The sequence below is a fragment of the Rhincodon typus genome, chromosome 3 (assembly GCF_021869965.1).
Source record: "Rhincodon typus isolate 14 chromosome 3, sRhiTyp1.1, whole genome shotgun sequence".
Lineage (NCBI taxonomy): Eukaryota > Metazoa > Chordata > Chondrichthyes > Orectolobiformes > Rhincodontidae > Rhincodon > Rhincodon typus.
The window spans coordinates 72,033,091-72,049,049 of record NC_063334.1 but is presented as its reverse complement, the minus strand read 5'-3'; the positions used below and the strand labels follow the sequence as shown (position 1 = coordinate 72,049,049).

Below are 15,959 nucleotides of genomic sequence, written 5' to 3'. Positions count from 1 at the left end.
TATTTTTGTCACTACTTGCCTTTCAACCTATTTTTGTGTGATCTGTAAACTTAACTATACTATGTTCACATTCCTCATCCAACTCATTAATATATATTGTAAATAAGTAACTGCTAACTGCTATCTGATCCCTATGGCACTCCACTAGTCACAGATTCCCATCCTGAAAATGCCCCCCTTATTCAAACATTTATGGTCTATTAGTTAACCATCTCCGTATTTATGTTGATATACCACCCTCAAAATCTTCTTCATGTGATGAATCTCCAAAAGCCTTCAATATATATTTTAGTGACCAAAATAACCAGATTATTGAACAGGTTAAATTTAACAAATGGAGGCAGAGACAAAGGGGAGCCTAGCAATTCCTTTATCAACGACCTTTATAGATTAACTGTAAATTGTACGTGTGGATGCCTAAAAGATAAATTAACATAGGACTGCATTGTTGTCATGGTGACAGATGTAGAATTGCTTGAGATTTTGCAATAACAGGATTTAAGCTTGCAAAAGCATTATAGTTTGCAAGACAATCAAGGTCCAAAAGAATAATTGGGGAACAATTCATGGAGAGTCCAATGCTCTGTGGAAGCAGCCAGGTGTGTTTGTGCAATTTGCAGGCCTGTAAGCAGAAAATGTGCTGAATCAAAAGCTCAACAGAAAGTGTAGAAGTGAATCAATCACCATTTGAAATGCTTTAGATGCAATGGAAACGTGACACGTAAGCACAATGACTGCCCAGTGGGGAGTTGAATGCCATAATTGCAGTAAGCCTGATCATTTTAAATATTCTACTCCAATTCTAAAACTGAAAGTGTGAAGAATCACACTGACAGCCAATTTAGGATTCTTAGCTAAGGGTTCACAGTATGGGGCAATCTGTATACTGGAAGCTACATCTATTAATATACAGCACCCTGTTCTTTGTAGACAAGAACATGAACATGCACAGTTCCTGTTTCAATGCAACAAAATAGGTGACGGTAATTTGCCTGTACATTTTGCTGGGCCTGGTTTAAAATTTAGACAACGCCTGGCTGCTAACTGTCAATCAATATTAATGGTAATGCCTCTGCCAAGCAATCAACACTCTCCTCTCATGCAGTATGAATGTTAGTTTTCACCTTGAATTTGTATTCTTGCAAAATGTCATGATGAGTACAAAATGATAAAGTTCAACAAAATGTGATTTTTTTTCGCTATAAACAAATTCTGAGATCATTAAGTGCAAATCACAGGAATAAAAGTTGATTCTTAGAAAATGGAGGTGATCAGAGTAATTCCACCATGAAAGAAGGTAGCAGAACATCAATGATTTCTAGGACTGGTTAACCAAGTAAAGAATTTCATATCACTTCTTAATACAAAGGAAATTGCAAAGATAATATCTTGCATTCAATGCTCTAGACCATGTTTTTAATGAGATATGACTCAGTCATGGAGTGTGTACAAGGGAATATCAAACAATGGCAGACACCTTATCCAGAATACTGTCTGATGAGGTTGAGAAACAGGATCTTGGAGTGTAATCATCATCAGTAACAGAACATTTACCAGCATCAGAGAAAAAAGGGAAGAGAAATGAGAACTCAAAGCAGAGATGAAGAATGTCTCCAATTTAGAAAGTATTGTCAGGATGGGTGGACAAAACATTTCCCCAACAATTCTATGTGGAGACAATATTTTGAGTAATGAAAACATCTCACAGATATGGATGTTTATTTAGTCTTTAACAAAAAGGATGGATAATGTGTAAAACAATCTGTGTTGATATTCTCCAAAGACTACATTAAGGTAATCTGAGAATAATTAAATGTCATGCAAGTGCCAAACGGTGAGTTTGGGGCATAGGGATTACTTGTTTGATTGAGGAAATGATATTCAACTGTCAAATCTACACAGCCCATGAACTTCTACTACTGTCATCATTACTATTGAGGCCTTGGAAAAGGTTAGGAATGAACATGTTTGAATTTAAAGGGAACATTTTCATCCTTACTATCAACTCACGCAGGGTGGACTTAGCTTAGTCATCTTCATAGCTTCATGGTGGACACGGTGATAGAAACATTAAAATGAAATTATTTAACTCTACCTAACATAGTTGTATTTGATAATAGACCACAGTTTGCAAATGAACAATTTATATAATTTGTGAAGGAATATGTGTTCACTGATGCAACAAGATAACCTCGATACTTACTAGCAAACAATGAAGCAGAAAATGGATTCAGAACTATAAAAAACTTTCTGAAGAAAAATAAATCTTTCACTTAGTTTTATGGAATTATAGATCATCACCATTTCATAATGGATGATTTCCAGTAGAATTATTAATGGGAGGGAGACCGAAAATGAGGCTTCCATGATTGTCTGGTGATGTGGAGTAATGGTTTCACCGCCTGGGTCTAGGAGAAGCTAGTCTAATTATTATGAGCCCAATGCCCAACCATTTTCAGCAGCTTCATCAATGACCAGCCCTCTATCACAAAGTCAGAAGAGGGATGCACACCAATGATTACACAATGTTCAGCAACATGCATGACTCCTCAAATATTGAAGCAGTCCATGTCCAAATACAACAAGACACAGCCAATACCCAGATTTGGGCTGGCAAGTGTCAAGCAACATTCGTGCCTAACAGGTATGCCAAGCGATGATTATCTTCAACAACAGGGAATCTAACTATCGCTGTTTGACCATTCAATGGCATCAGCACCACTGAATCTCCACTATCAAAATCCTGAAGGTTATCACTGACCAGAAACTGAACTGGATTTGCCATATAAATGCAATGGCTACAACAGCACGTCAGAGGCGAGGAATCAATGGTGAGTAACTTACCACCATCTCCCCAAAGCCTGTCCACCATCTACAGCGCGCAAGTCAGGAGTGAGGTGGAATACTCCTCACTTGCCTGGATGTGTACTGCTCCAACAACACTCAAGAAGCTTGACACTATCCGGGATAAAGCAGCCTGCTTGATTAGCTTCATATTCACTCCTACCACCACTGATGCTCAATAGCAGCAATGTATACCACTTACAAGGTGCACCACAGAAATATGATAAAGCACTTTACGCAGCACCTCCAAACTTGCAATTCCCAAAACTGCTTGCTGTTTTGTCCTCTATTTAGGTGGTAGGGTTGGATTGCCTCACAAATCTCCCTCTACAGCAATCTGTGCACATCTCAACAACAACCTTTGATGTATCGATTATTTACACAGTTATAGATCTACACGAACTGAGAGTGTCTCCTCCATGATCCTCCTTCCAATCTCACATCTGCTCATGCTTTAATTTTCAGTCAATGGATGTGGGCATCGCTGGGACAACCTTCATTGTCCATCTCTAGTTGCCCTTGAAAACTGGTAAATTGTCTTCTTAAAGAATAGCATTTTGTATACGCACACTTATAATGCTATTAGGGCGTGAGTTCTAGGATTTTGACCCAGCCACAGTGAAGGAACAACAATATATGTGCTATGAAGACAGATTAAGAAGACCAAGGTTGTATCCCCTGAAATGCAGATGATTGAGGTGATTTGATCAAAAAGGTTTCAAGAGAATAAAGCAAATTAATAGGGTCAATTGGGAGAAATAATTTCTATTAGTTGAAGAGTCCAAGACCTAGGGAACATTTTACTTCCCTTTTAGGTGTATCTAGTAGAGGTGTGAATGGTAGGATAGTCATAATGCAATGTAAGGGAATTAAGAAAGAAACATGAGAAAATAAAATAGAGGCAGAAGTTATGATCTAAAATTGATTAACCCAGTGTTGAACCCAGAAGGTTGCAAAATAACCAGTCAAAACGTAAGCTGTTGTTACTTAAAGCTGCATTGAACTTTACTAAAACACTGCAAGAAGTCAAGAACTAAGAGGATGGTGTGTTGGGCGTAAGGTGGAGAATCAGAATGGCAGTCAACTGTAAGGTTGATGAAGGATTCGTGGATGGAATGTAACTGTTCCAATAATTAGTTACCTATTCTGCATTTGGTGTTCCAACTGGAGAAGAGGTAAGGTCGCGTGGACAGGGGCTGATATGGGAGAGGACCAGTGTACTTTTTTTTATTTATCATTTATATAATAGAATCTAAATAAAGTTGGTATTGCAGGTAATGTTCACTGAGAGTGATAAGGTAGCTGTTTTTGAGTTACTGGTAGCTCAGCTCACTTGTGTCAGTTTATTGTTGACATGTATGAGCTACTCAGCTGTTGGTGCTGACATATCATACCTATCCAATTACTGCATTCCTGCAGTCAGCACATCTTCATGTGAAACTGCTTTGCCAGATATTTTGAGAACAAATGAATGTGCTGTCAAAACAAACTAGTAATTTTATTTTAGAATTTAGTGTCACATTTAACTACATTTCTTTTCATGCTGTAAGTACACATTAAGCTATAATAACAACATTGGCCCAGCAATGTAGAAATTTGTCTCGCCATGTCTCGTTACCAAAAACCAGAACAAATCTATTTCAGCCAATGAGCATCCACGTTTTCAACCATCAGCAAAGTGAAGGAAAGCATCATCAATAGTGCTATCAAGTAGCACTTAGACACAGACGACTTTCTCAATGATGTTCAGTTGGGTTCTACTAGGACTATCTATAGGCCAGGGCCCCCTGATTGGACCAGGTCAACAGCCCCAGTCAGGGAACTCATAATCTATGAGGTCCACCTGGCTGACCTTGTTACAATCACCAGGTGAGAGGAGAAAGGTTTAAAAAGGACGTGTGGGGCAATATTTTTTTACATAGAGAGTGGTTCATGTATGGAATGGACTGTCAGATGATGTGGCAGATGCAGGTACAGTTACAATATTTAAAAGACATTTGGATAAGTACATGAACAGGAAAGGTTTGGAGGGACATGGGCCAAATACAGACAAGTGGACAAGTTTGCTTTGGGAACATGGTCAGCTTGGACTGGTTGGATCGAAGGGTCTGTTTCCATGCTCTATGACTGTATGACTACCTGGCTTGAGACATCTTAACAGCCTTGAGCCAAACATAGACAAAACAGCTGAATTCCAGACGTAATGTGAGTGTCACTGCCCACAATGTCAAGGCATCATTTGAGTAAGTGTGGCATCTAGGAACCTAGAAAAACTGAAGTCAATGGGAATCAGGGGAAATTCTCCATTGATTGAACTTATACCAAGCACAAAAGAAAATGATTCTGTTTTTTGAAAGTTAATTGTAGAAGTCCTCAGACATCACTGCATGAATTTCTAAGGATAGTGTCCTACACCCAAGCAAATTTGAAAGTTTTGTCAATGACCTCGCTTCCAATGAAGGGTTAGATTTGGAGATGTTCACTGATGATTGAACAGTGTTGAGTAACATTCATAACTCTTCGGGTACTGCAATAGCATGCAGAAGGACCTTAACAGCATTCAGGCCTGGGTTGTTAACTGGCAAACAATATTAGCACTGCACAAGTGCCAAGCAGTGACCACTCCCAGCAAAAGAATTTCTACCTATCACCCCTTCACATTCATCAACGTTATCGTTGCTGAATACCTCACCAATAACATCAAATGCTGTACATTTTTATTTAACCAGAAACTTAAGTGGATCAGCCACATAAATATTGAGTGTGATGAAATCATCACCATCAACTATCCCTCACCTGAAGGATGACAGCTGCTCAGGGTCACAATTATATATCTTCATGTTACCAAACAGACTGAGTCTCAACCTGCGGACCTTTGAAAACATGGAACCCATCTTGCCTGGATGCGTGCAGCTTAACAACACTCAGGAGCTTCTACACTATCCAGGACTGAGCTGTCCACTTGATCAGCACCTCATCGATCACCCTAAATATACACTCCCTCCACTACCAGGGCACAGTAACAGAAGTGTTTACCATCTACGAAATGCACTGTAGCAAATCTGCAAAGCTCCTTTGACACATTTTTGAAGCGTGTGATCTCTACCACTTAGATCTCTTTTTTCCAGGGTAGAAATGTCAATTACTAGGGAACATACGTGTAAGGTAAAAGGGAGAAAATTTAAAGGAGACATGAGAGGCAATTTTTTTTACACAGAGACTGGTATGTGCCTGGTATGCACTGCTGGAGGAGGTGGTGGAGGCAGGTACAGTAGCAACAGTTAAGAGGCATCTTGACAGATACATGAGTAGGCAGGGAATATAGGGATACGGACCATATAGAGGCAAAAGGCTTTTATTTTAGAAAGGCATCACATGTCAGCACAGGCTTGGTGGGCTGAAGAACCTGTTGCTGTCAAGGTCCTTCTGCATGCTATTTCAGTAGCCGAAGAGTTATGAATGTTACTCAACACTGTTCAATCATCAGTGAACATCTCCAAATCTGACTCTTCATTGGAAGCGAGGTCATTGACAAAACTTTCAAATTTGCTTGGGTGTAGGACACTATCCTTAGAAATTCATGCAGTGATGTCCGAGGACTTCTACAATTAACTTTGTAGAAGAACAAGGGCAGTAGATGGTGAGTATCAGTATCTGCAAATTCCTCTCCAAGTTACATATTGACCTGACAGATAATGCTGGCTATTCTTCGTTAGTGGGCCAAAGTCCAGAGTGTACCTGTGCTACATGTACTTCAGCAATTTAGTAATGTATCTCAAGAACATCTTCTCTACCTTTTATGTCCAGAAGTCCTCTTACACACAACTGAGTAACTTTTTCTTCACCAAATCATCTGTATTTTTTTTTCATCTATTAACCAGTAAATCACTCATTTGTGCAAAACCCAGTAAGGGCAAAGTAAAGCATCAAAGTTGAGGGACAGGTAGGGAAAGGGGGTGTGGGGCTAAATCAAGGTGGAGTTGGAAGGGGACATAAAGCACTGTACCCCCTGCACTGTGGTGCTGACCTCTCTCTAAAGGCATCGAACGTTTTGATGGATACTGTGTGCTTCCTCATCAAGGACACCTGGGCATGAACGGAGCACGGGAGAGGGACAGACAGTTGCCATAAGTGCCCCTCCTCAACCCAATGTCTGGATCTGTTTATAGCCAGTCTGGCCAGGTCCAAGAGCAAGACCTTCCAGGAGCTCCTCCAATTTGCCCACACCCCTCCACAATAATTGGAAACCTCAATTACTGTTATTCCAATTATTTGAAAGGTTGTTAATCTTAAAAGAAAATGGAGGCAAAGCAAAAGGTGTGACATTTTAATCTTAATTTGAAGAATGAATGTGATGGCAACAGTTTACCAATGGGCTTCTGAAAACAGCCATCAGGATGAAGTCTGGAAGCTAATAAGAAGAAGAATGCTTGAAAATGCAGGCACCCAATCTCCAACGTTTTCTTTAAAATAACAACATAGCTTTTGCATCATGATCATGATTGAGATTGGGGTGAAGTAAACGCGAGTGAGGGGAGCCCTTCTATGTGAGAGCCTAAAGCACTCAGACAGGCAGGGACAGCCCCTTGGCTCCCACCTGTGGGGACCAGGAGGTCAACTGGAAAATCCTATTTGCTCCGTTTAATTGGCCCTAAGCAACTCTTAACAACTTCAATTATCTACCTTATAAGTACAGAAAAGTAGCTATGCAACTTCCTCATTCCTGCCTCATCACCAATGATTTAGGAATGGGATGGAACCAGGGAACAAGCACACTGGCCAACAGCACTATTGTTATCTCCCATTCAGCTCTGATCCCGGTCCCGTCAAAGCCTAAATACCAAACCCCTAATTCTTCAGGGTAAAGGGCTTATGACTTGATTGATTCTTGCCTCTAAGATGAATTAAATTTCTTGTCAAAAGTGTGGTATGACACTCAAAAACATATAAGAAAATATAACTTCGCAAACAATTATCAGAGCCCATTGATTGAAATAATTATAAAATTTCAGACATAAGTTTATAACTTACTTCCAAGCTAAAATAATTTACTGTAATCTAATTTCCCACAGTTACTGACTTGATGTATAGAATTCGTGTTAAAGATGGTTCAACACCTTGCGTCCCAAAACAATACAATACTTAATAAGCACTGTTTGAAAATATAGATATGAAGAAATGTGTTCAGCAATTTCCTGCATTGGCAAATCTAATATTATAAATTGTATTGGATCACATTAATCCTTTTATAAATGTTTAGAAGCAGACTGATGTGTGTGTTGCACATAATTAATTTAAAATGTTGCTGTTCTGAATCATTATTGAGGGCGTTTGTGGCACAATGAAGGTGTCAATAAGACTGCTCTCATGGTCTGGGTCAAAGTCCCACCTACCCAGAGATGTATCATAACATGTTTGAACAGATTGATGAAAAATAATTTTGAAAAGTTATGTCTCTCTTTAGCTGCAAGATGTTTAAAATATTTCCTTTTTAATAGGAATTTCACTTATCACTGAGTAACATTGGATACAAGTTTCCCTTAATCAAATCCATTTCAGACTTTTACAGGACTAGTATCAGGCCACACAGACATAGGAATATTTCATATGCCCATGTCAAGGGGTCCTCAAAGAGAAGAATTAGAAATATTTAAAACCATTATTGGGTCTGGATTCAATTTGACCAACAGCTGAATTAAGTCACTGTGTTCTGAGGAAAAATTTAACTCAATAAACTTTTATTAAGAATTCAAACAACTAATGGAAGTAAAATTATTGATTTAAAGGATTTTCAATCAGGGCTATGCAATTTTAAAAATTTTACATGTATTTGTTCTATTCCCTGATTTCCATTGGTAATGTCAAACATTAAGCCTCGTATTCCACCTAGTCATTTAGTGACACCATTTAAATGGAAGGAAGCAACAAAACTTTGGCATAGAGTTTCAAGGTGTAGATTCCTGATTTTGAGGCAGTGAATTTAATCATCAAACTTTAAGGTAGTAAGGGAAACGTTAGCCTTGGGAACATACTTTAATTTAATTAACTATTAAATACAAGCAACTGTTAGGACTCCTAACTGAAGTGAGTCTGGGTATTGCCAACCCAGTTTTCAGAGTTCTGATTGACAACTCATTTCCAGTGTCTAGAGGGAAAATACGGTAATGTAACTAATTGTTTTAGAATTACATAACAGGCATCATCTGAATCTGAGTTAAGTAGACTTAGTGAAGTAGTTGTTCATGTGTCAATGGGCTGAGTTCAGAATGCATGGTTTAAAGTGGGAAATCTTTTCTTTTCTTTGTACAGCAGTTCTTCAGCTTCTTAAGTACATTGTAAAAATATTATTAATCCAAACTTATACTATGTGTACATATATCCTCCTAAGAATATTCTATGTTATAACAAACAATGGTCTGGATATCCCTGTGATTACAGTTAAATTTCGGTAAAAAGTGCTGTCTCAAGAAATGGGCGCTGGGCTCTGATGGAAAACCTACAGAGGTTTGGGGATAGTCTGAGATCGATCTTCTTCCATCCTATGTCTTTTGGTCATGATACTTAGGCTTTTAACAAATGCCTAAGCTTTGGTATAACATTTGTAAAGTTGTTTTTATTGTTATTTTATTTCATCTTTGACTGTAGCTAATATAATATAATGCATACATTTTTCTCTGCTACCAATGTTCTTTTTTCCATGTTGAGGAAGCATGCTTCTCATTTAGCAGACAAATGAGTGGTTTTGACCTGTTAAAAGTAAGAAAATCATTTTTCATGAAGGTTGTTTGCTCTGGTGAATTTTACTGCATGTTCTTTTTTGAAGATAACATTGAAAGATGAAATGAAACTGACCAACTAAACTGAATGTTGCACCCAGGTTACGAAGTGTAAAAATGGAACAAAGAAAATTAAATGATCAGGCAAATACTTTGGTGGACCTTGCTAAGGTTAGTAGGATCCAATGTGAATTTACTAAAGTTGCTTAAAATGTTGCACTTTTGAAATTCTTTTAAAACTGTTCGACTACCATGCTGCTAGTTAAATTACAATAACATCCCAACCATTTCAAAGAGTTAGCTCTATAATTCTAATACTTTGATTATTTATTTTATGCAGGTGTCACAAAATACATTTTTTATTTCAGATAAAAAAGGTGATCTAGTGGGGGAAAATTTGGAATAATTTGTATTTTGCTATGATTTATCCCCTTGCCTCATATTTCACCTATTTCATTCATATTGCTCATTCTTTTTTCCCCAATTGTGGGAACCAAATTCATTCACAAATAGGGATATTGGTATAAAGTTACTTTTTTAGGCTTTGCTTGAGTAGCTCAAACTAATTAACATGACCTAGGCATTAGGGAACTATACAAGAGCTTTATCATTAATAATGGTTCACTCCTGAAAATATACACTGTATATCTTAAAAAAGAATTCAAATTGGTTTCTGCTTAAAACCATTTAGGCAACACGTTAAGGTCCTATCTAGAAATCCATTGATCTAAAGATGCATGTTTTACAGCTTAGTCAGAGGCCAAAGAGAAACCAACAAGAGCTGGTCTTGGGTGTTGGACACATTACAAACAAACTTTGTAAGTCCATAACCCAGTTACATGCAAATATTTGTAAAGAAATAACACCCCATTCATGACTGAAGGGATTATATATTTACTTTCTTTTAAATAATAGTTTTGTGGACATATGCTATCAGAATGAATACATAAATATTCCCCAGTAGTCTCCATTTTCTAATATCTGGGCTAGTGGTAAACATGAAAATCCACACTGTGAGACATCATCGCTTAAACCCTCACCTACAGCACAGCTAAGGTAGCAAGAGACTATTTCAACACAAACTTTCAGGGGTGAAATGATAGAGTGAGTAATTTGACAAGTAAGAAGCAGTAGTAATCACAAATAAGCTGATTCTAACTGTTATGGAAAGTACGGGGGCGTATATTTTAGAATTTGCATGAAATGGGAATGCATATCAGGCAGGAATTTGAATTTGGATTTCTGTGAAGTCCAAATTTGTAAAATTTATGGGTTCAAATCTCACAGTGGCACTTTGAATTCAATAAAAATCTGGAGTTAAAAATCTTGTCTAATTGTAACCATTTAACCACGTTGATTCAACTCAATGAAAACTGAGTAAACCTGAGCTTGCGGCGAGTATTGACACTAAGTAGAAATTTTGAGGAATGTCTCATTTTGAGATCGATTTGCTTACAATCATTTAGTTTTATCCTTTCTGAATAGGGTGAAGAATTGAAAAGTAAACAAGAAAAACAGTACTGAACTATGAGTCTTGTCAAGTGATCCAGAATATCCTTAATAGAACAGAGTTGACTGGTTTTTAAGGAGCCAAACTAAAGTCCGATGAAATTTTACGGGTAATTTTGCAATCCCAAGGCAGAAAGCTGTATTTCCATGAAGTGGTAGTTAAAAAAAATTAGAATGTTCTAGCTTTAAGCCTGGGTCACATTCCCTCTGTAAAATGGTCTTTAGTGGAGATATGGGATTATGGAAGGGAGGAGTGAGCGTACAGAGAGTATAACAATTAATGTAAGGCAAAGCAGCAGGTTAGCAGGTGACGAGGAAGCTTCAACTCCATTGAAAATTAGGAGAAAAGTTAAAGGGAAGGAGAACTCAAGAGCTGTTAGTAATGGAGGTGATAGGACCCAAAAAGAATGTGCAAAAACTGGCATAAGGGCACTTTATCTGAATGCTCAGCGCATTTGAAACAAGGTGGATAAGTTGACAGCGCAAATCATGGCAAATGGGTATGATTTAGTGGCCATTACAGAGACATGGTTGCAGGATGGTCATGACTGGGAATTAAATATCCAGGGGTATGAAACTATTCAGAAGGACAGACAGGAAGGTAAGGGAGGTGGTGTCGCTCTGATTTTTAAGGATGATATCAGGGCGGTAGTGAAAGATGATATAGGTTCTACAGAACAAAAGGTTGAATCCATTTGCGTGGAAATTAGGAATAGCAGGGAGAAGAAGTCACTGATAAGTGTGGTCTATAGGCCACCAAAAAATGACATCGTGTTGGGGCGGGCAATAAACATAGAAATAGCTAATGCATGTAAAAATGATACAGCAATTATCATGGGGGATTTTAATCTACATATCGATTGCTCAAAATAGGTCAGTCATGGAGGGGTTCATAGAATGCATCCGCAATAATTTCCTTGAACAATATGTAATGGAACTTACGAGGGAGCAAGCTATCCTAGATCTAGTCCTGTGTAATGAGACAGGAATAATTAATGATCTTACAGTTAGGGATCCTCTCGGAAGGAACGATCACAGTATGGTCGAATTTAAAATACAGATGGAGCGTGAGAATGTTAAATCCAGTACCAATGTCCTGTGCTTAAACAAAAGAGACTACGATGGGATGAGGGAGGAGTTAGGTAAGGTAAAATGAGAACAAAAACTTTATGGTGGGTCAATTGAGGAACAGTGGAGGACTTTCAAAACGATTTTTCACAGTGCTTATCAGAAGTATATTCCAGTGATAAGGAAGAACTGTAGGAAAAGAAATAGTCAGCCATGGATGTCTAAGGAAATAAAGGAAAGTATCAGATTAAAAAAAAAATACAAAAAAGCAAAGATTAGTGGGAAACTGGTAGACTGGGAAATCTTTAAAGGCCAACAGAAAGCCGCAAAAAAAGTTATAAAGAAAAAGTAAACTATTTCAAAATATAAAAACAGGCAGCAAAAGTTTCTATAAATATGTAAATCGTAAAAGAGTGGCGAAGGTAAACATTGGTCCTTTAGAGGATGAGAGGCCAATTTAATAACTGGGAATGAGGAAATAGCCGAGGCATTAAACAGTTATTTTATGTCGGTCTTCACAGTGGAAGACACAAATAACATGCCAAAAACTGATGGCAAGAAGGTTATAGCAGGTGAGGACCTAGAAACTATCATTATCACTAAGGAGGCAGTGCTGGGCAAGCTATTGGGGCTAAAGGTAGACAAGTCTCCTGGCCCTGGTGAAATACATCTCAGGGTACTAAAAGAGGTGATGGGGGAAATAGCAAATGCACTAGTAATTATGTACTAAAATTCACTGGACTCTGGGGTGGTTCCCGCAGATTGGAAAATAGCCAATGTGACGCCACTGTTTAAAAAAGGAAGTAGACAAAAGGTTGGTAACTATAGGCCAGTTAGCTTAACTTTGTTAGTGGGGAAAATGCTTGAATCTATCATTAAGGAAGAAATAGCAAGACATCTGTATATAAATTCTCCCATTGGGAACCCCAGCATGGGTTCATGAAGGGTAGGTCATGTTTAACTAATTTGGTGGAATTCTTTGAGGACATTACTTGCATGGTGGACAATGGGGAACCTGTGGATGTGGTGTATCTGGACTTCCAGAAGGCATTTGACAAAGTGCCGCACCAAAGGCTGCTACGTAAGATAAAGTTGCACGGTATTACAGGTAATGTATTGGCATGGATAGAGGATTGGTTGACTAGTAGAAAGCAAACAGTAGGGGTAAATGGGTGTTTTTCTGGTTGGCGGTCAGTGGCTAGTGGTGTGCCTCAGGGATCAGTGTTGGGACCTCAACTGTTTACAATTTACATAGATGATTTGGAGCTGGGGGCTAAGTGTGGTGTGTCAAAATTTGCAGATGACACTAAGGTGAGTGGTAGAGCAAAGTGTGCAGAAGACACTGAAAGTCTGCAGAGGGATATAGATAGTCTAAGTGAGTGGGCAAAGGTCTGGCAGATGGAGTACAATGTTGATAAGTGTGAGGTCATCCATTTTGGTAGGAATAACAGCAAAATGGATTATGTTTTAAATGGTAAAAAATTGCAGCATGCTGCTGTGCAAAGGGACTTGGGTGTCCTTGTGCATGAGTCGCTGAAGGTGGGATTGCAGTGCAGCAGGTAATTAAAAAGACAAATGGAATTTTGTCTGCCATTGCTCGAGGGATGGAGTTTAAAAACAGGGAGGCTATGCTGCAGCTGTATAGGGTCCTGGTGAGGCCACACCTGGAGTGCTGTGTGCAGTTTTGGTTTCCTTACTTAAGAAGGGATATACTAGCACTGGAGGGGGTGCAGAGGAGATTCACTTGGTTGATTCCAGAGTTGAGAGGGTTGGATTATGTGGAGAGACTGATTAGGCTGGGATTATACTCATTGGAATTCAGAAGAATGAGGGGAGATCTTATAACAACATATAAGATTATGAAGGGAATAGATAAGGTGGAGGCAGGGAGGTTGTTTCCACTAGCAGGTGAAACTAGGACTAGGGGGCATAGCATCAAAATAAAGGGAAGCAGATGTAGGACTGAGGTCAGGAGGAACTTCTTCACCCAAAGGGTTGTGAATCTGTGGAATTCCCTGCCCAGTGAAGCGGTTGAAGCTACCTCACTGAATGTTTTTAAGGCAAGGCTAGATAAATTTTTGAAAGGTAAAGGAATTAAGGGTTACGGTGAGTGGGCGGGTAAGTGGAGCTGAGTCTCAAAGATCAACCATGATCTTATTAAATGGTGGGGCAGGCTCGTGGGGCCAGATAGCCTACTCCTGCTCCTAGTTCTTATGTTCTTATGGAAATGTATACTTTCATTTATTACCTAAGGCATCAGATATAAGTGCAAAGATGTAATGCTGGAACTGTATGAAACACTAGAAAGCTTAGCAGATGGTGGAGATCTGAGATTAAAACAGCAAGTGCTGGAGAAACTCAGCAAGTTTGGCGGCATCTGTTGAGCCAGAAACAGAATTGATGATTCAAGTCCAGTATGCCTCTTTACTGTTTCTCCAGCACTTTCCGCGCTTATACCAAAGTACTGAGCATAATTTTTCTTCACACATAACAGGATGAATGTAGTTACACTAACAAGAGAAGATTTACGATGATGTTGCTAGCTATGAAGGATTTTAGTTATGAAGAAAGATTAGATTGACTTGGCATATTTACTTTGGAACAGAGGAGGTCGAGCAACATTTCATTGAGGTGCGTAAAATCAAGATGAGTCTATTGAGAGTGGATATTAAGAACATATTTCCTTAGCGGAAAGGTGAGCAAACACAGATTTAAAATAATTGGTGTAAAGCTTGGAGGATAGTTGAGATTGTTTTCACCCAGTGAGTGATGATGGTCTGAAACTCAGTGCCTGAAAGGGTAGAGTGGCAGTCACATAGAAAAAAAAATGTGGATATGCATTTGAAGTACAATGGCCTAGACCAAAATTAGGATTAGGCTAGATTGTTTTTTCACTTTCAGCAAAGATACAGTAAAGGCTGTTAAAACTTATCAAAATGTTAAGCACAAATGTATGAGTTTGTTTTAAGTAACGCTTACTTATGACCAGATGACCAGAGTTTAACAGTCCCCTGTTAACAGGCGAATCTGAAACTAGGAGTCATTGTATAAAAATCACTCAGGGATTGCCCTTTTTAAACAAAATGAGGCAAAACTTTTTTTCCCTCAGAGTGTCATGAGGCGCTGGAACTGTCCTCCTGAGAAGGTAGTGAAAGCAGAATCCTTGAATATTTTTAAGGTGGATGTGGAGAGATTCTTGTTAAGCGGGAGGGTGAAAAGTTATCAGGGATATGCAAAAATATAGATTTGAGGTTATAATCAGTTCAGCCATTATGCTATTGAATGGCAGAGCAGCCTCGAGGCGCTGAATACTCTCCTCCCACTCCTAATTACTATGCCTGTATGTGCTGAGTAGTGGATTGGTAGATGGGATATTGGTAAAATCAGCAGGGATGGCATGGGCACTGTTCCTAATAATTACACGTTTTACCAGTGGTGGGGGAGGTGCTGGCAAGCCCATCCCCACCTTGGGTCAGTTGAGGCCCGAAGTCACTAATTAATAGCAATTTAATAGTCACTCCCCCCCATTGCTGGCACTTTACCAGTAGTGGGGGACTGGCCACACCTTGTGGCGAGTTTGTCAGGAATACATTGGAGACCAAACTTTCAGGTCAATAGGGGAGAGGGTTCCTTTCTGCATGAGCACCTTGTGCCCACATTTTTTTCTTTCATAATATGTTAATATACATACATAGTCACTAAAACAGTTAGGCTCTGTACAGTGAGATAACAAGGTGTAGAGCTGGATGAACACAGCAAGCC

General features: G+C 38.9%; 1 protein-coding gene across 1 annotated transcript in view; it reads left to right on the top strand.

Annotated features, from left to right (window-relative positions):
* Positions 1–15,959, top strand: part of LOC109913122 (small conductance calcium-activated potassium channel protein 2-like) — a 53,446-nt gene that overhangs the window by 20,509 nt on the left and 16,978 nt on the right. Inside the window, exon 5 of the mRNA XM_048593644.1 lies at positions 9,722–9,791. Within this exon, the coding sequence (XP_048449601.1) occupies positions 9,722–9,791 (70 nt within the window). The remainder of the gene's footprint in view (positions 1–9,721; positions 9,792–15,959) is intronic.